The following is a 21,800-nucleotide window of genomic DNA, read 5'->3' on the forward strand; positions in this document are numbered from 1 at the left end:
CCTCTTCCATGTCTAACACAACAAAATCCACTGGAAAAATAAACTTGTCAACTTTCACCAACACATCCTCTACAACTCCCCTAGGAAATTTAATTGATCTATCAGCTAACTGTAGGGAAATTGTAGTTGTTTTCACTTCACCTATCCCTAGCTTCTCGAAACATGAATAAGGCATCAAGTTAATGCTTGCACCTAAATCACACAAAGCTTTAGCAAAAAATGAAGTTCCTATGGTACAGGGAATAGAGAAACTACCTGGATCCTTAAGCTTTGGAGGTAATTTATTTTGTAAAATAGCAGAACATTCCTCCGAAAGCTTAACTGTCTCAAAGTCAACCAATTTCCTCTTGTTTGATAAGATTTCTTTAAGAAATTTTGCATATGAGGGCATTTGAGCTAAAGCTTCTGCAAATGGGATATTTATGTGCAGCTTTTTGAAAATCTCAAGGAATTTTGAAAATTGAGTATCCAATTGCAGTTGCTTAGCTCTTTGGGGAAAGGGGAGCGAATTAATATCAACATTGGAGTTCAAGTTTAGGGACTTACCTTTCTCCTTCGTGTCATTGGATCCTTGCTTTGATGACTCCTTCTCCTTCGCATATTTATCGACATCAACCACCTCTTGCTTTATGGGAGACGTCACAGTGACTGCATTGACACCTTTAGGATTCTTTTCCGTGTCACTAGGTAGTGAACCCGGAGCTCGTGTAGCCATCTGTGTCGCTAGCTGCCCTAGTTGAGTCTCCACTCTTTGCATAATGGCATCATGATTTTGCCATCTCATCTCATTCCCTGCTATGTACTTTGCAAGCATGTCCTCAAGGTTTGACTTGCCATCTTGTGGCTTGAAACCGGGTGGCATAGAGGGTCCAACACCTTGTGGGGGCTTAGGTGGTTGTTGAGGAGGCTTTTGCTGCATAGGATGTTGTGGAGGATTAAACTGTAATGGCACAACAGCATTTTCTGACGGTCTCCATCCGAAATTTGGATGATTCCTCCAGCCTGGATTATACGAGAAACTGTATGGATTGTTTTGCTGATGCCCCTGGTTTCCCAAATAATTTACTGAATCCCCTCCAAAACACTGTATTTCCTCACAAGGCATATCCGGCATGAATGGCATGTCACAAGATGGACCACCAACTATTTCAGCATTTCCTTGGATCTGATTCACTGACTTGACTGGTATTGACTTCTGCGCTTGTAACTGTGCCATCTGATGTGTCAATCCATCAAGTTTCGCTGTAATCGCTGTCAAAGCATCCATCTCAAGGAATCCGACCTTCTTCTCCCTTCGCTTATCTTGCCAACCCAAATTGCTTTCCGCCATATTAGAAATGATTTCAAGTGCTGCGGTTGGCGTTTTCCTGTATAAACTCCCATTTGCTGCCGCATCAAGCATAGATCTCACAGAAGGATCTACCCCAAAGTAAAATGTCTCCACCTGCTGGCCTACTGAAAAACCATGTCTTGGGCACATTCTCAACATCTTTTTAAACCTCGCCCATGCTGAATTCAGTGATTCCCCATCTCTCTGTCTAAATGAAGTGATTTCATTTCGCAGTTGTGTAATCTTAGTAGGGGGAAAATACCTGTGCATGAAAAACTCAACTAGCCCATCCCAAGTAGTGATAGTGTGACGTCCCGAAAATTGAGTTCCACATGAACCACGTGCGTGCAAGTTATTAAATTTCTCATGTATTTTATTAAATGGTTTTAATGCATGTTTATTTCATTAATTTGCGTTTTAATTCATGATCTATGAATTTGCATTATGTTAAATTATTATATGATGCACGTAAAAACGTTTTCCTCGAGTTTTATATTTCAGGCGATTATTCGAGGCGGGATCGAGGGAAAGAGACCGACGACGAATTTAGGCGATTTTAAAATGTGGTATTTTATCTTAAGTTGAGGTTGGGGTATTTTAACTAATTTATTAGGTTGGTAGTATTTTTAAAGCCTAATCTTGTATTTTGTGAATTAAGAGTTTAAAATTTTTAAAGTTAGCATTCTTGGTGTTCTATTGTTCTAATTAGAGAATTTTATAAAATTAGTGGGGATGCATGTTAATTAGGAATTTTGTTAAAATTAATGGAAGGTTGGCATGTTAATTAGTGGCTAATTGTCATTAAGCATAATTTATTCCCTAGATATTAGAAACACACGCACACACACAATTTCACACACAAACACTCACGTAAAAACACACTACACACACACATACACATTTTATTTTCAGAATTTAAAAGAGAGAAACCTAGGGTTCCATAGCATTCAGCAGCCGTCCCCTTCTCTTCGAGTCTCCCAGCAATTTTCGTGAGTTTTATTGCAAGAATTTAGTGCCACGTTCGTCCCGGATCAAGCCTCGCTCCGTTCCCGCATCGGTATCGCCGTTTCGGTAAAGTTTATCATCAAAAGGCACGTATATTCTGTTCTTTCTGCATCGATCTTGTCATATTATGTGTTGGGTTATTTTTATGCGTAAAAATTCATGTGTGACATTTGTCGTTTGAGCGGAAAATGGTTTGAATGCGTTTTGAAATACTTTTTAGATCTGAAAACTCGTAACTTACTGTTCTGTCAAAAACTGCGATTTTTCCGTCGGGATTTTGAGATAACTTTCAACTAGAAAATTTTAGAACTTTTCGATGCCTTCGATTTGATATAAAATTCGAGATTTTTGGATGAAAATTGAGTGAGTTATGACATTTTTCGCGGGACTGCTCAAACTGCGTTTTTCAGAAAATTATGTATTGATGTGTTCTTGAGATTTTATGGTTGCAGGCTTCGTTGGGGATCGACGGGTGATCGTTGCTGCGTCTAGGTATGCTTAGCATGATGTTGGGTTGTTATTTGATAGGTTGTTTAGTGTCGATAGGCACTCGACCTCATTAAAGCCGTAGGAAACGGTTCTGTGTCAATTGCCACGTTTTTGAATGATATGCGTCGTAAGGTGAACATTGTTGCTTTGGGAGTCTATGCGAATGTGTTTTAAGGTTATGGCAAGCTAGGATGGGTCTCGAGGTGTCCACTCATAGTTCGTACAATCGAGTCGAGAGCGCTAAAAAACATGTACAAAATTCTCGTGAGTTTTCTTGTCCCGCGAGTACACGGACCCTCACCCGGACCCCCACACGGGGTCCGTGCCTTTGTTCCCTCAGTAGTGCCAAGTTTCTGAGAGTACACGGAGCCTCCACACGGACCCATGCACGGGGTCCGTGCCCCTCTCCTTTCCGAGTGTTCCCTTCACAGTATCTACACGGACCCTGACCCGGACCTATAGACGGGGTCCGTGCCTTTACTTTTCGACACACACACCATGCAGTGTCTACACGGACCCAAGCCCGGACCTAGGCACGGGGTCCGTGTCCTCCTATTTTTGGGATACATTCTTTCATCACTTAGGATTCGGTTTGAGGTTGTATGTTAAGGTTTAATATGATGTTTTCAAGGTCGAGTCATGGGAAAACTTAGAACGTCCTAAGTATTGATTGAGCTTAGGAGTAAGTATGATTTCTACGTCTAAGTTATGTCAGTTAAGTATGCAGTTTCATGTTAGTATGTGCAGCAGCAACGACCCCAGTCAAAGTCCAACGAATCCCTCAACGTCAAGTAAGTATGTATGACGTGCAAAGAAAATAGTTGAAGTTTTTGAGGTATGCTAAATGTCTTGTGACCAAAAGTGAATGGGTTTGGAAGTCGGTGAACGTGGCCGAGGACCTCTCCACCCCGTTAAATTATGAACGGGTTTGAAGTTAGGATTGGAAAGCGTTAAATTATGAACGGAGACCAATCCGCCCGTTAAATTATGAACGGGTTAGATCGTGGTTGTGAAGCGTTAAATTATGAACGTGGATCAACTGGCCTGTTAAATTATGAACAGGGATCTCATGTATGTGGCAGTGGATACGTCCCTGTCAGCCCAGTACTGTGGTGTGTCTGATCAGGTGTTTATTATGTATGGGTCACTTGCTTTGAAACATCCTCTACGCAAAAATGATGAAGTTATGTATGTGCAAGTATGTTCAAGTATGCAGCATGTTTATGAAAAGTTTAAGTTATGGCACGTCGAAGTATGTATGTACGTATGTTCAAGTTTTAATACGCAAGTTCAAGTTTCAAGTTATGTATGTCCTATTTTAAAGTTGCATGTGATTTTATTATGTAGTACTCGTTATGCCAGTTTATACGTGTTGAGTCTTTAGACTCACTAGACTTGATCGATGCAGGTGACTATGTTGATGAGGAGACGGGAGGTGGCGACCAAGGGGCAGGCTTGGACTGAGTGGGAGGCTAGACCCGAGGACCGCCTACGTTATTTTAAGATTTTAAGCATGAAAACATTTACACTCTGATTCTATGATTTGAATGTTAGATATTATGAGGCAGCTTTTCTTTTAGTAAATTTTAGTTGGCGACATTGATTTCAAATATTATTTTGATGAATGATGAGTGACGACCGTATGGATGTTTTTATTTAAGAAAATTTTTAATTTTTCCGCAAATTTTAAGTATGAAAATACGGTTCGTTACAGTTGGTATCAGAGCGGTGTTCTTGTAAAGGGTTATGCCTACTGCCAGTCGCAAGAAGCTCACGAAAGTCACACCTCAAGTCTGTAAGTTTTAAAGTTTTGCATTATGTTATGTAGTAAGCATTAAGTCATGATTTTCGCATGTGCATGTTTTAATGCTATACATAACCTGTGTGTCTACATGACATACGTTTTAGAGTACAGGCTTACCTGTCGTTATGACTTGAGATTGGATCTTTAAAATTTTATGCATGTTACGACATGAAATGAGAAATTGTTTAATCTTCTTGCATGCTGGGTGGTGGAATTGGAAATGAGTAAGAATTTTGCTTTTGGGTGTTAGGAAAAGTTGGAAATGATTTGTCTATTTTAATTTTTGGTTAGTAGTACTGATGTTATAATCGTGGGTCATGAGTTGAACTTGACAATTATGAATGCTTTTGGGACTTGTAGATTTTCTATGAAATTACTGATGGTTCGTGGTTGCTAGCTGAGTTGATTTTTGGAGGACTCCATGTAAGGATTAATGATTCGGGAAAACGACGATCTTTGGAAGTATACAAAGCGTAGAATTTATTTAGTATGCATGCTCCCCCTAGTTGGATTTAAGGATTTAATTGCACGAATGGAGAATTTTAAGGACCTAGTGGTAATGACCAATAGTTTCAGGACCTAAGTGCAAAGATAAAAATCCTAAGGGACTAGTTTCGAAGTTATCGTTTGGGATTAAATTCCGAGTTTCGAGGATTTTAAGGTTTAATGAGACTAAAATCGAAGATTTTATTGGGGACCGGAAATGCAAATTTTGAAGAGTTGTAGTGCCAAAAATGTAAGTTCGAGAACTTTAAGGGTCAAATTGCAAATTCAGAAAATTTTGGGGATTAAATTCGAATTTTTGAGGAACACTTGGGTTAAATCAGTAAAGTTCGAGGCTATGAGAATTGAATTTGGGTCTAATAAGCTTCAAATTTTTGAATTTTATGTTGCGAGAAACTTACACAATTGAATTAGGAACACCAAGAACTTATGGGTAAATGTGGAATTTCCGAAATTTAGGACAAACTGGATAATTTTGAGGAAATAATGAATTAATGCTACAATTTGAAGGAATTTGGGGGACTAGTTTAGTAGTAAGTGAGAGTTGAATGGTTTAAATGATAGGGATTTTCGATGATTTAAGCTCGAAGGGATCATTAGAACCTTAAAGTATCGGGGTTATAATATTATAAGAAATGGTAATCAAAGGGATTGTAAGATGAATCGACATTGGGCTCGAAAAGTTAAGCACTAGTGAATTAATGTTGCGGCAATTTAAAATTCAGGGTGATAACAATTTGAGGTAAAGTCGATCGGTTAGCTAAGTTATAAGAATAGACATTGAGTTAGCGAATTTTTTTTTGGAACTTAAGTTGATGTGTCATAAATTTTAGTCATGATTGTAACAGTTAAGCTTGTACCTTTGTTGGAATTTGATTTTTTCTAGAAGGTTGGGTATGGTTGATGATTAGGTTATTTGATAGACGACGCATGTAAGAATTGAGGTAGACACCTTGTCTTGGGAAATTTTTGTAAATTATGAAGAAACTTGGGAGTAAGTGAATATGTGTGTTGGAATTATGTTATCCAAAACTATTTGGACTGCGTAAGGTTGAATTTCAAATTTATGGGATATTTGCTCATACGGAATTTTTGGGTAAAATAAACAAAGGGAATTATTGGTGTTCAACATAAGTTATCAATAAATGAATATTAAGATTTTTATTGAGTAAGAAATCTACAAGCTTGATATGGGGATTCTAAAATTCTATGGGTTATAAGTGGAGTTGATTCATTAGAGTTAGTCCATTATTAATAAAGGAAATTTATTAGGTTTTATACGCTAGAATTAATTGAGTATTGAGGATACGTCTAAGTGGGACATTCGTTCCAATGAGGAAGGCTCAAGTGTCTTAGGCTTTAACTATATTGTAATCGTGAAGAAAATAGTTTAAGCTTATGATTGATGCTAGAAAGTTTTTATTATTTAAGAAGAGGATCGATATATATATTTTGGGGTTTTACGGAGTTATGTTACTCGAAATTAAAGGTTGGCAACAATTTTATATTTGGGATGTACTCGTAAATAGCTAAGTTATGTAAGTTTGCATCGTAAGGTAAAAATTCAATTCAAGGATTGTAGGCCAATATTATTATGGGGTTAAGATAAGGTTTAACTTTTAAGTGTATTGTCGAGGATAGAAGTTGATGAGTAACCTTTGGTGCTAAGAATTCTTAAGTTGAACTGCATAAATGCTAATGTAATAGGTCGTTGACATTACAGGTATAGTATAAAGAAGGTAAGATACGATAAGTTTGAACCTCCATTTCTAATATTGGGAACAACGAGAAAAGTCAGAATTCAAGGTCGTAGTAAAGTAAACTAAGTTACCATAAGTCGTTTTAAGTTGTGATTCGCAAACGAAGTTTTTGGAAGGCAATTTAATTAAGATTGAAGAGATGTAAGGACAACATAAGACTTAATTTTATTCAGAGTAGCGCAGCGGTAGCGTGGATCGTTGGGATACTAGAATTAAGAATATAACTTTTGGATTATCGAGGATAAGCGAATTTCGGGGACGAAATTCAAATTAAGGGGGATAGATTGTGACGTCCCGAAAATTGAGTTCCACATGAACCACGTGCGTGCAAGTTATTAAATTTCTCATGTATTTATTAAATGGTTTTAATGCATGTTTATTTCATTAATTTAAGTTTTAATTCATGATCTATGAATTTGCATTATGTTAAATTATTATATGATGCACGTAAAAACGTTTTCCTCGAGTTTTATATTTCAGGCGATTATTCGAGGCGGGATCGAGGGAAAGAGACCGACGACGAATTTAGGCGATTTTAAAATGTGGTATTTTATCTTAAGTTGAGGTTGGGGTATTTTAACTAATTTATTAGGTTGGTAGTATTTTTAAAGCCTAATCTTGTATTTTGTGAATTAAGAGTTTAAAATTTTTAAAGTTAGCATTCTTGGTGTTCTATTGTTCTAATTAGAGAACTTTATAAAATTAGTGGGGATGCATGTTAAATAGGAATTTTGTTAAAATTAATGGAAGGTTGGCATGTTAATTAGTGGCTAATTGTCATTAAGCATAATTTATTCCCTAGATATTAGAAACACACGCACACACACAATTTCACACACACACACTCACGTAAAAACACACTACACACACACATACACATTTTATTTTCAGAATTTAAAAGAGAGAAACCTAGGGTTCCATAGCATTCAGCAGCCGTCCCCTTCTCTTCGAGTCTCCCAGCAATTTTCGTGAGTTTTATTGCAAGAATTTAGTGCCACGTTCGTCCCGGATCAAGCCTCGCTCCGTTCCCGCATCGGTATCGCCGTTTCGGTAAAGTTTATCATCAAAAGGCACGTATATTCTGTTCTTTCTGCATCGATCTTGTCATATTATGTGTTGGGTTATTTTTATGCGTAAAAATTCATGTGTGACATTCGTCGTTTGAGCGGAAAATGGTTTGAATGCGTTTTGAAATACTTTTTAGATCTGAAAACTCGTAACTTACTGTTCTGTCGAAAACTGAGATTTTTTCGTCGGGATTTGAGAAAACTTTCAACTAGAAAATTTTAGAACTTTTCGATGCCTTCGATTTGATATAAAATTCGAGATTTTTGGATGAAAATTGAGTGAGTTATGACGTTTTTCGCGGGACTGCTCAAACTGCGTTTTTCAGAAAATTATGTATTGATGTGTTCTTGAGATTTTATGGTTGCAGGCTTCGTCGGGGATCGACGGGTGATCGTTGCTGCGTCTAGGTATGCTTAGTATGATGTTGGGTTGTTATTTGATAGGTTGTTTAGTGTCGATAGGCACTCGACCTCATTAAAGCCGTAGGAAACGTTTCGGTGTCAATTGCCACGTTTTTGAATGATATGCGTCGTAAGGTGAACATTGTTGCTTTGGGAGTCTATGCGAATGTGTTTTAAGGTTATGGCAAGCTAGGATGGGTCTCGAGGTGTCCGCTCATAGTCCGTACAATCGAGTCGAGAGCGCTAAACAAAACATGTACAAAATTCTCGTGAGTTTTCTTGTCCCGCGAGTACACGGACCCTCACCCGGACCCCCACACGGGGTCCGTGCCTTTGTTCCCTCAGCAGTGCCAAGTTTCTGAGAGTACACGGAGCCTCCACACGGACCCATGCACGGGGTCCGTGCCCCTCTCCTTTCCGAGTGTTCCCTTCACAGTATCTACACGGACCCTGACCCGGACCTATAGACGGGGTCCGTGCCTTTACTTTTCGACACACACACCATGCAGTGTCTACACGGACCCAAGCCCGGACCTAGGCACGGGGTCCGTGTCCTCCTATTTTTGGGATACATTCTTTCATCACTTAGGATTCGGTTTGAGGTTGTATGTTAAGGTTTAATATGATGTTTTCAAGGTCGAGTCATGGGAAAACTTAGAACGTCCTAAGTATTGATTGAGCTTAGGAGTAAGTATGATTTCTACGTCTAAGTTATGTCAGTTAAGTATGCAGTTTCATGTTAGTATGTGCAGCAGCGACGGCCCCAGTCAAAGTCCAACGAATCCCTCAACGCCAAGTAAGTATGTATGACGTGCAAAGAAAATAGTTGAAGTTTTTGAGGTATGCTAAATGTCTTGTGACCAAAAGTGAATGGGTTTGGAAGTCGGTGAACGTGGCCGAGGACCTCTCCACCCCGTTAAATTATGAACGGGTTTGAAGTTAGGATTGGAAAGCGTTAAATTATGAACGGGGACCAATCCGCCCGTTAAATTATGAACGGGTTAGATCGTGGTTGTGAAGCGTTAAATTATGAACGTGGATCAACTGGCCTGTTAAATTATGAACAGGGATCTCATGTATGTGGCAGTGGATACGTCCCTGTCAGCCCAGTACTGTGGTGTGTCTGATCAGGCGTTTATTATGTATGGGTCACTTGCTTTGAAACATCCTCTACGCAAAAATGATGAAGTTATGTATGTGCAAGTATGTTCAAGTATGCAGCATGTTTATGAAAAGTTTAAGTTATGGCACGTCGAAGTATGTATGTACGTATGTTCAAGTTTTAATACGCAAGTTCAAGTTTCAAGTTATGTATGTCCTATTTTAAAGTTGCATGTGATTTTATTATGTAGTACTCGTTATGCCAGTTTATACGTGTTGAGTCTTTAGACTCACTAGACTTGATCGATGCAGGTGACTATGTTGATGAGGAGACGGGAGGTGGCGACCAAGGGGCAGGCTTGGACTGAGTGGGAGGCTAGACCCGAGGACCGCCTAAGTTATTTTAAGATTTTAAGCATGAAAACATTTACACTCTGATTCTATGATTTGAATGTTAGATATTATGAGGCAGCTTTTCTTTTAGTAAATTTTAGTTGGCGACATTGATTTCAAATATTATTTTGATGAATGATGAGTGACGACCGTATGGATGTTTTTATTTAAGAAAATTTTTAATTTTTCCGCAAATTTTAAGTATGAAAATACGGTTCGTTACATACCATGTGAGGCCCGGGGCCGAAGAGGGCGGGGGGTGAACGCCGGTGCCATCAGTTGCATGGACAATGAGCGGCTCCTGGCAGGCTTCTAGGTGAAGGGAACATGAATGAACCGACCCACACGGGAATGAGAGGGATTCCGAGATTGGGCAATGTAATGGACTGAACAGTTGAAGAGGGCTTAAAAGATTTGATTGGTACTACTCATATCACGAAGGTGCATCTTCTTTTCGGTAGCTCATCACATAAGAACTCCAAAGTTAAGCATGCTTGACTTGGGGCAATTTTGGGATGGGTAACCTCCTGGGAAGTTTCCTAGGGTGCGTGTGAGTGAGGACATAAGCACGCTGGAAAGACTCGTCTTGGTACAGTGAGGACAGTCGTCAAATCTGGGGCGTTACAAGTGGTATCAGAGCCGACCTCTCTTAGTACGGTGTGGTTCGGGGACGAACCAAGCGGAAGCTGGTGGGCATGTGAGGCCCGAGGCCGAAGATGGCGGGGGGTGAACGCCGGTGCCATCAGTTGCACGGACAATGAGCGGCTCCTGGCAGGCTTCTAGGTGAAGGGAACATGAATGAACCGACCCACACGGGAATGAGAGGGATTCCGAGACTGGGCAATGTAATGGACTGAACAGTTGAAGAGGGCTTAAAAGATTTGATTGGTACTACTCATATCACGAAGGTGCATCTTCTTTTCGGTAGCTCATCACATAAGAACTCCAAAGTTAAGCGTGCTTGACTTGGGGCAATTTTGGGATGGGTAACCTCCTGGGAAGTTTCCTAGGGTGCGTGTGAGTGAGGACATAAGCACGCTGGAAAGACTCGTCTTGGTACAGTGAGGACAGTCGTCAAATCTGGGGCGTTACAGATAGAACCAGCTGGAAGGTCGCGAAGCCACTCCATAGCTTCTCCTTGCAAGGAGAATGGAAATAGTCTGAGTCGAATGGCATCAGTACTCACCCCATTGCACTTGATCGTATCACAAATTGACAGAAAATTCTCCAGATGTGCATTGGGGTCTTCAGATGGTGCTCCACCAAACTTTACTTGCATTTGGATCATCTGGATGATGCCTGGCTTCAGCTCGAATGTATTTGCCTGAATCGTAGGGCGGATGATACTAGAACCATACCCTCCAAATGCTGGCCTATGAAGCTCCATCAGAGTGCGATTATCCTCTTCCCCGGCCATTTCCTCAACTTTTGGTTTATGGTCCAAATCAGATTCTGCTTCAGATTCAAATTCCAGAGTCAAGTTGTTATTCCTTCGAGCTCTGCGGATACTGCGGAGAGTGCTTTCAATCTCAAGATCAAGTGGCACTAGATTCCTGACGTCTTGAGCACGGCTCATATAACACGAGCTAACCCCTGAAATCAAAAATTTAAGTGCACGATTTAAGTTCCAAGAGAGAATAAGTAGAATAAGCAAAGGTAATTAAAATGCTAAAGAAAGAATAAAATAAAAAAAAATTTAAACTAAGAGTAAAAGCCTAGTCTCAAACAAATAATTTATCCTAATATCAAATAAATAGTCCTCGGCAACGGCGCCAAAAACTTGACCGACGATTCGGTTGGGATTAATTCTAGCAAGCGGACTAGGTCAAGTTATAGTAAATGGACGAACAGTCCAAGTATCGATCCCACAGAGACTATTATTTAATTACTAAGATTCGATTATTTTATTTAATCTAGGCAAACAAGAGCGAACGATTGATTATTATTTCAACTAAGCGAATTTTTAAACGAATTTATTCTAATGTAATAACGAAAGCAAATATCAGAGAAGCTTGGACGCGGGATTTTCAAATTTAAATAGAATGACCGGAAACACACAATGGTAACAAACTCTGATTAAATTCAAGCACTGGAATTATTCGACTAGCAATTATTCGAAGTCACGATGTAATCCTCTAATTTAATTATAAATCTATTTCTAGAATTTATAATCCTATTTTCATTTAACAGTCCAATTATTTCTAATTGAATTTAATTAAACAAAAACTCATGCATCAACTATAGAATTACAGCTGTCGCCTAAAATCGCACACTGAAACCGAATACTATTTCTAGTCGGTTTAACCGTGTGTTGATTAATATTTTTGAAGCTAAATTTCAATCTATTCCCTTTCGAGTCAAGATCGAACAACAAACATGCAATTTAATTGGCCAAATCAAAAGCACGAAAATTACGCAAACATTGATCAATAACAAGAGATAATTATGAATTGAACGATCCAACGAATAAAAAAATCAGGCGTTTGTCCCTATCGTGGTCCCGATCACAAGAAAAACTACTCCAGAAATTCAACACTCAAATCAAATTCAATGTTTGAATTCATGTCTAAGAAAATAAGAAAATAAAAGAGAAGAGAAGAGAAATCTCAATGACGGTGCGCGGATCTTGCGTGTGAATTGCGCTGTTTTCGCCCAAGTCGCCGCCGTCTTCGAAAAGTTCAAAGCTTGCCCTCTTCTTTTCTCTCCAAGTCGACTGCTTTCTGAATTTTTTCAACAACCCTATTATTTCTCTCGATTTTCCCTTTTATTCTTCCTCTAAATCTCGAGCAAATCTTCGCCAAAATCTCGATCTGATATTGCACACACGGACCCCGTGCCTGCATCCGGAGAGGGGTCCGTGTAGGCTCTGGATTTTTTTTCTTTCTCGAGAATGGCTGACACGGACCCCGTGCAGGGGTCCGTCTGGAGATCCGTCCACATACTGTAAGTTGGGTTCTCGGGTGATGAGGGACACGGACCCCGTGTAGGGGTCCGTCAAGGGGTCCGTCGAGGCTCTGTAAATTGCATCTTGCAACTGAATGGCACGGACCTGTCTCCGGGGTCCGTGCCTGGGTCCGTGTCTCTTCGGCAAAATTCTTCTTTTGTGGTTGAATGACACGGACCCTTACACAGGGTCCGTGTAAGGGTCTGTGTTTGGTTCATGCTTTCTTCCTATTCTTCCGGGTATTTCTGACGTGGCATTGCGGAGTTTGACATTTCTTTCACTTCTTTGGTTTTCACCCTCTTTTGGTCAAACCTGCAAATAGCCATAATGAGACGAAATAAGCGCAAAACTCGGAATAAAAATGCCAGATAAGCACGAATACGACAAAATAAAATCCCTAAAATGTTATATAATTCGTGCTTATCAGGACGGCTCCAGCCTTTTACTGGCACCATTTTCTAGGTTCATTTATCTTTTCAATGCAACCCATTATCTCATTCCAAACTAGTCTGGACATGGAACAATTCAGAACCAACGCTCGTGAGAATTTTTAAGGGTGTTGAGTTTACCGGTTCAGAATTACGGATTCTTGTCTCCTTCCGATTGCGTTGTTTGCTAAACTTCCAGCTTTTGTAACGCACTTTGCAAATTTTTGGTAGATGGAGAATTCAGACAGTGATGATATGATGTCTGTGGCGTATGGATCCAAGAAACCTGTTTCAGACAAAGTTCATGATGTTGATGAAAGTGCTGTGGGTGATTTATTTTCTTCTTAGTTTGTAGTTGCTGTTATTTATTTCAAAGTTGTACGATGACTTGGAACTTTCATGCTTTAATTTTCTGTTACATTGTCTCATGTTAACGACGCGATTTGGCTTTGATTTTATGTTGCTGTAATAGTTGAGGATCTTGTATGTTTTTTTTATATGGCAAGAATGTAACAGGTAGAATTGTTTCTTGAATGAAATGAAACTAATGTTTCACGAAACACTAAAGATATTTTACTGTGTCGAACGTTTGACTGAGAAATTTTATGTTTTCTGTAGAAGAAGAGAATGATTCTCCCATAGAAGAAGTGCGGCTCACTGTGCCGATAACAGATGATCCTACCCTTCCATGTTTGACATTTCGAACATGGTTCCTAGGGATAATCTCGTGTGCAGCAATAGGATTTCTAAACCAGTTCTTCAGTTATCGCCAAAACGCCCTCTCCATTACATCTGTTTCAGCCCAAATATTGGTCCTTCCCATTGGAAAACTTATGGCTGCATATCTTCCAAGAAAAGAAATACACATTCCGGGAACAAAATGGTCATTTTCATTGAATCCAGGGCCTTTCAACTTGAAGGAACATTGCCTGATAACCATATTTGCTAATGCCGGCGCGACTTCTGTGTATGCAGTGAACATTGTAACGATTATAAAGGCTTTTTATCATCGTAAACTCAACCCTGTTGCAGCACTATTGCTAACACACAGTACACAGGTAAGATTGTTATTTTATCATATACTTTTTCATTCTTTTCATTTCTGGAATCATATTTTAACTTAATTCACTGTAGTTGCTTGGGTATGGTTGGGCTGGTATTTTTAGGAAATACCTTGTTGATTCACCGTACATGTGGTGGCCCTCCAATCTTGTTCAAGTCTCCCTCTTCAGAGCATTACACGATGTCGAAGTCCGGCGAAAAGGAGGCCTCACAAGGTTACAGTTCTTCATTTTAGTTCTTGTTTCGAGCTTCTCGTATTACATCGTCCCAAACTATCTGTTCCAATCCATCACTGCCCTTTCCTTTGTCTGTTGGATATGGAAAGATTCAGTCACAGCACAACAAATAGGAGCAGGAATCCGTGGCCTCGGAATCGGATCATTTGCTCTGGATTGGGCTACCGTAGCAAGTTTTCTTGGAAGCCCATTGGCCACTCCAGGCTTTGCCATTATTAACATGCTCGTTGGTTTCATAATAGTCGTCTACATTGTCTTGCCAATTGCCTACTGGAACAACTTGTACAACGCTAAGCGATTCCCGATCCTTTCGCCTCATGTGTTTGATTCTAATGGAGCACCCTACAACATATCAGCAATTATTAACGAGAAAACATTTGAATTCAATAATCAGGGATATGATAACTACAGCAAGGTTTATCTGAGCATAGTTTTCGTGTTTACATACGGTTTAAGCTTCGCAAGTTTGGCTGCTACTTTGTCACATGTAGCACTCTTCTATGGCGGGTACCGTATCTTTCTCCGAATTGCTATTTTATTTTTTTTACCTTCAAGTATCTCGTCCTTTAGACTCTTTTCTGACAGCCCTTTAATCGCAGAGCAATTTGGAAACAAACAAAGGCGTCGTTTCAAGACAAATCCGGAGATGTGCACACTAGGTTGATGAGGAAAAACTACGACCCTGTACCTCAATGGTGGTTTTACAGTCTTCTGGTTATAGTAATTGGCATGTCGTTTTTCGCCTGTGAAGGATTTAATAGGCAGTTACAGCTTCCATATTGGGGCATTGTTTTAGCATTTGCTCTGGCGTTTGCATTCACCCTGCCTATTGGTGTCATTATGGCCACCACAAACCAGGCATGTTTCGATTCACTCCAAGCCTTTGTTTTTCTTTACTAGTTGTTTGGTTACTACATTTTTCATGACACGGGTGTCTTTTTCTCCAGGGAACAGGACTGAATGTCATATCTGAGATGATAATCGGTTTCATGTATCAAGGGAAACCTCTGGCCAATGTGGTCTTCAAAACATATGGAACCATCAGCATGTCTCAAGCCATCACTTTTCTCTCGGATTTCAAACTAGGACATTACATGAAAATTCCTCCGAAATCCATGTTCCTTGTCCAGGTAAATCTTGTAACCACACCTTTTTTTCCCTTTATGCCCGACATCCAAAAAACTTTAACAAATTCATGTTTGTAAATAAAGTTAACAGGAACATTTGTTACCTCCTTGGTATACTTCGGTACGGCCTGGTGGCTCCTCACAACAATAGACCACATCTGCGATCCATCGCAACTGCCGGCCGGAAGCCCCTGGACATGCCCTGGAGACGATGTTTTCTACAGTGCTTCCATAATTTGGGGGGTCGTCGGCCCTCTCCGGATGTTTGGGAAACTTGGGATATACCCTCAGATGAACTATTTCTTCCTTTTCGGCCTTGTTGCTCCATTACCAGTTTGGTACTTTGCACGAAGATACCCAGAAAAGAAGTGGATCCGACTCATCAATATTCCAGTTCTTATATCAGGGGCAGGGAATTTGCCGGTAGCCAAAGTTGTCAACTACATGTGCTGGTTCAGTGTGGGGCTATTCTTCAACTTTTATGTATATCGAAGATTCAAGGGGTGGTGGGCAAGGCATAATTATATTCTATCTGCCGGGTTGGAAGCCGGGGTTGCGTTTATGGCTACCTTGTGCTATTTTACGTTGCAGTTTCGGGGTATCTCTGGGCCGAGCTGGTGGGGGCAGGCGGTGGATGATCACTGTCCATTGGCTAAGTGTCCAACAGCACCTGGAATAGTAGTTGAAGGATGTCCAGTTGTTCATTGATCTGGCGTTATGTGGGAGAGTGAAGAAGAATCCCTGGATGAATTAATTGTTCTTATCATGATCAAATCGCAGCTAAAAAAATCAATTTATTCCTCAACATGGGTGTTGTTTAATTATTCCTGAAACAAAACCGCATCAGGGAACCATGCAAACAATGATCAACACAGTGATGAAGCAGCTGAATGATGTGGGAAGGGGCATGGCCTGCCCGCCTAACCCCTTTCCGCCTCCGCTGCTTCCCTCGCTGTCGCAACTCTTTCCGCCTTTTTGCAGCCACGACAATCATTTTACGACTATGGCTATATCAGCAACCACCCATAAATTTTCCTTGCTACTTCACTTAATTTTTTTGTAGTTTCGCTATCTAAAATAACGTTCAAACTTTCACTTCTTATTTGCCTTTCATTTATATCCTATCATCTAAACTCTCGAGTATCTTTCGAATAAGTTATACACATCATACACATAAGAAGTTAAAAATCACCGAACCTATTCAAATTGGAAATGCAAGCACACCATCTTTTACCAAAAGGGACGCTTCCACTTTTCTGTATGTCTTGGAAGCGTTATTATAAGGATTGAAAAAGTAAATGCAGAAGATCTTCTCGTAGAACTATTGTTTTATAGAGATTTCAAATCTAATTAGTGCCTTCTAATGACGATATTTTTATAAGATTGTCTATAATTAGTTAAAATAACCTTCTCATTAATGTTATATATTGAAATTTTATAGCACCAAAATGTATCCACTGCAGCTTGATTCCCTGTAAACTGTGTGAAGAACTGAGTCATACCTGCAAGCATCTGAGCCTGCATATCGGGCGGTGGGCGAGAAGGAGTGACCCTCTCCCCATCCTAAGCTTCCCCATTCTCATCCTTTGCTCCACGGTTAACCAAACGTCTGGGAGGCATACTGTTCCAAAATTTGCCAAACACGAAAAATCAACATGCATGAACATACTACTAATATCATAAGATGCACGTAATTTGAACTCAGATATGCACATGCTGAAATCGTGTCTTGATGCTTACTACATAGAATATATAATTTAAAACCTTATAACTTACGGACTTCAGGTGTGACTTCGTGAGCTTCTCGCAACTGGCAGTAGGCATAACCTTTTACAAGAACACCGCTCTGATACCAACTGTAACATACTGTACTTTTAACTATTTTAAAATTTGCGAAAAAATTAAAAAATTTCTTAAATACAAATAAAATTTCAGATTGTGATAATAAATAAACTGTCCATCCAAAAATATTTGCGATGAAAGATATCACAAATAAGGTTTGCTAAAGAAAAATACTTGTTTAAACATCGTAAACCAAAATGTAAAATCAGATAATTGAAATTTTCGTGCTTAAAATCTTAAAACATGGGCGGTCCTCGGGTTTAGCATCCTGCGCAGTCCAAGTTGGCTCATTGTTCCCCACCCCTCGTCTCCTCAACATCTTTCTCACCTGCATCGATCAAGTCTAGTGAGTCTAAAGACCCGACATGTATAAACTGGAGATAACAAGTAATACGTAATAAAACCACATGCATCTTTAAAATAGAGTGTACATACTTGAAACTTAAAGGTAATAGCATAAACATACTTGAAACTTAAAGGTAATAGCATAAACATACTTGAAACTTAAAGGTAATAGCATAAACATACTTGAAACTTGAACGTAATAGCATAAACATAGACATGCCATCATTATAAAGCTTTTCTTAAACATAGTTACATCATACATACTTGAGCATACATAAGATCATTTTACGTAGAGATATGTTTCAAAGCAAGTGACATATACATAATTGTGTCTGATCAGACTAAACCACAGTACTGGGCTGGCAGGGATGTCCACTACCACATACATAAGATCCCCGGTCATACTTTACCGGGTGGATTGGTCTCTGGTCATACTTTACCACTTTCCAACCTGATCAAAACCCGGTTATACTTTACCGGGGTGGAGAGGTCATCGGCCACGTTCACCGACTTCCAAACTCATTCATAATTTTGTCACAAGATAGTTAGCATACCTCAAAGACATAAAAATAATTTTTTTGCACATCGAACATACTTACTTGGCGTTGAGGGATTCGTTGGATCTTTCTTGGGGTCACTGCTGCACATACTAACATGAGTTCGGATACCTATTTTGCATAACTTAGACGTATAGTCATGCTCACACCCAAAATGACAAAACATTCTTAATTCTCTCGGGACTTGACCTCGTTTAATCATCGTACTAAATCATAACATCAAATCCCAAAATAATCCCTATTTTTTTTATTTTAAAAAGGGGTACATGGACCCCGTGTAAGGATCCGGTACATGTTGCAAATTCATATTTTGAAGGAAAAAGGACACGGACCCCATGTACGGGTCAGGCTTCGGGTCCGTGTAGGTGCTGGAATCGTGAAAAAACGGCATTCTCTATACTTGTGACTTAATCCTACCTCAAGACCCATTCCTAGGATGCTAAGGCACTGATTCAACTCAAACAAACACCTACACATCACAAACAACGCAATCCAATACGTGAAAATGACATTTGACACCTAAAACGCATCCTACGACTTCTAATGCATGCAAGTGTCTATCGATGCGAACCGACACACCAAAAATCATCCCAAAATCATACTCAACATACGTAAACGCAGTAGAGAACACCCGTCGATCCCCAACAAATCCTGCAACAATAAAACTTCAAGAACACATCAAAAACGCATTTTTCATAAAAACGCAGTTTGAGCAGTCCCACGAAAACAATCATAACTCACTCATTTATTATCCAAATATTTCGAATTTACTGTCAAATCGAAGGTATCAAAAAATTATACATTTTATATGTTGAACGTTTTTCTATAAATCAACCGAAAAGTCGCTATAATTAAAATGACGGCAAATTTCGAGTTTTAGATCCAAAAACGTTTCAAAAATCGATCCAACAAATTTATACTCAAACTTTGTACATCATGCGTGGTTTTTTATGCACAATAAATATCAAAACACATAATATGACAAGATCGAAGCAAAAATAATAGAATATACATGCCTTTGATAGGAAACACGCTAAAATACCGAACACCGAAGCGGGGAGATGCGGGAATCGATCGGATGTGACTTACTGCAAAAAATTTCTTTGCTTTAAACTGAGTGAAACCACCGAGAAAAGCTAGGGGAAAGGGACGACTGCTGAGGGTAGTATGAGAGGGGAGAAAAACTAGATTTGATTTAGAAGAAAAAAATTGAAACGTATTGATAGAGAAGAAATGGATTAGGCGGTGGTTTTGGTAGATTAGGGGGTTGATTAGTAGTTAACTGGGGTAATTAAAATATTTAGTAAAAATCTTAACCCATCAATTAACATACTAAATAATACAATAATTCAACAAAAAAATGTCTAAGTTAAATCCCCCAACTATCTCAAATTAACTTCTGAAAAGTTTACAATCTTAAATCACCCAATAAAATAAATTAGGCTATAAAATGCATAAAATATCACGACTCATTAAAATGCTAATTTTCTTTCCTTGACATAAAATATCACATTTTCATAAACTGGTCAGCCAAACTAGACGAGTTCAATTGATGTGTCGTAAATGAGTTCAACTGATTGTTCAGTTGATTGGTTCAGCAGGAGAACCTCAGAAGCCCGACCAGCTGAAGGAGTATTCAACTGATGAAGAGCACAACTGAACAAGAGTGAAATCAGTTCAACTAACGAGTCAACTGGTTTCACCAGCCTAACTGAAGACCAGTTCAGAAAATCAGTTTGGAGCAATCAGATGCAGATCAAGACAAGCTGAACTAAGTGGAATCCAGCTGTGCGCAAAGGTACAAAAACATTTGTCCAGTCAAAGGACAATAATGGACGTTGCATCCGAGCTTAAAGACAAAAGTGTTCCAGAAAGATCAAGACAAATTTCGAGGAACAAATTCAAAATGCAACAGATACAATAATTGAGTCTCAATGTGCGGTCAAACTTCGCGCCATAAATAGAGGGTGAAGATCAGTGAAGACATATACAATACAAGAGAGAAAAGAAAGGGCACGCTTCAAAGTCATATCAGCTTAAGAGAGAAGCATTCAGCTCAGTCGAGGGAACACTTAAACGTGTTATCAGCTTTAGATTATAAGCATATTTTCCTCAATGTGTGAGAACACTTTCGGGTAGTTTTTTAGAGATCAGTTCACACACTCACACACCACTACTCAAATACAGTCTTACACAAAGATATTAAACTTGTGTATGTGTCTTTCTCACATAGACATTAAAGAAGTGTTGATTAGAAGGTACTGCTTTCAGTCTAGTCTAGGAGTTCAGTTAAGGCAGTGGGTAAGTCCTAAGCTGGGTAGGTTTATACAAATATTTGTATCGATCAAAGTCTCCTAGTGAATCCTACCCGATGTGGTAGAAAGGGTGACGTAAGAGCAGTTAAAGTCTCCAAACATCCATAAACATATCTTGTATATTTAAAAATTATTTTCAAATTGATTTAACTAGTTAGAGCATCCGTTGGTTCAGTTCTCACCATAACTGAACTAATGAATGCAAAAAATAATTTAGTCTTTTTGTTATTCAGTTACCCAAGATATACAAATATATCATTGTTTCTTAATGAGGGATCATTTTGAGTGTTTTCCGCTTCGTTCTATACCAAACTAGATCTAATTCATCGATGTATACATTTTTAGAACACGAGCTATTGCAGCTCTTGGAGAATATTTTGTTTGAAGCACCTCAAGGTGCTCTGCAAACGATTCTTCAACTTGCTTCATTACCTTAATTCTACGTTGTCTTGATTTAAACTGTGAGAACCTGAAATTCCAACAGTAGCAGCAGATAGCATAATATCAGCAGCAACTCATATTTCAGAAGATGACATTTTCCAGCAGACCAGAATCCAGCAGATTAGAATCCAGCAGAAGAGCGAATTCCAGCAGACAGTTACTGATTCAGCTTAAACTTGTAACTGAAGCATTTAACACAAAATAAAGATTGTTAATGTCAGATTATGGCCTTAATTGGGAGGCCAACAGTCAAAATTTCACCTATAAATAGCACCCTCAAACAGCTGAATTGGTTTACCAAAATCTTGAGTTATCACTTGAAATTAGAGCTAAGAGGGTGCATTTTCGAAGCTGTGAGATCCAGTAGCAAGGCAAGCAGATTTCCATACCTCAACCGAAATTCTTTAAGCGAATTACTGTAAGTGGGCTTATGTATAAATATCTTGAAAACCGTTTGATGATTTCTGTTTTAAAGCAAAGTATATTCTTGAATCCTGTTATCTGATTTCGAAGCACTGAAACTTAGTGAACTAATGGTAGGAATATATATTCTGAACATTACTGAATACTGATTACTGATTACTGGCCTCACCACTTAGAGGAGAGAACATATAGGGGACTGATATCAGTTTAGCCATGAAATTCACG

At 39.2% G+C, this 21,800-nt stretch overlaps 1 protein-coding gene across 3 annotated transcripts; it reads left to right on the top strand.

Annotated features, from left to right (window-relative positions):
• Positions 1-13,238: 13,238 nt before the first annotated feature.
• Positions 13,239-16,838, top strand: LOC140838851 (oligopeptide transporter 5-like). 3 transcript variants are annotated; one of them, XM_073205456.1, is made up of 7 exons: positions 13,239-13,339; positions 13,459-13,555; positions 13,849-14,285; positions 14,362-15,032; positions 15,125-15,383; positions 15,473-15,655; positions 15,737-16,838. In XM_073205456.1, the coding sequence occupies exons 2-7, from the start codon at positions 13,459-13,461 to the stop codon at positions 16,358-16,360; spliced, it is 2,271 nt and encodes a 756-aa protein (XP_073061557.1). In that variant the 5' UTR covers positions 13,239-13,339; the 3' UTR covers positions 16,361-16,838. The 3 variants fall into 3 exon arrangements, with proteins under 3 accessions (XP_073061557.1, XP_073061556.1, XP_073061558.1); XM_073205455.1 differs by having other exon boundaries at positions 13,846-14,285; positions 15,737-16,836; XM_073205457.1 differs by having other exon boundaries at positions 13,241-13,339; positions 14,203-14,285; positions 15,737-16,834.
• Positions 16,839-21,800: the final 4,962 nt, after the last annotated feature.

Source organism: Primulina eburnea, chromosome 8 (genome assembly GCF_022965805.1).
Source record: "Primulina eburnea isolate SZY01 chromosome 8, ASM2296580v1, whole genome shotgun sequence".
Classification (NCBI taxonomy): Eukaryota; Viridiplantae; Streptophyta; class Magnoliopsida; order Lamiales; family Gesneriaceae; genus Primulina; species Primulina eburnea.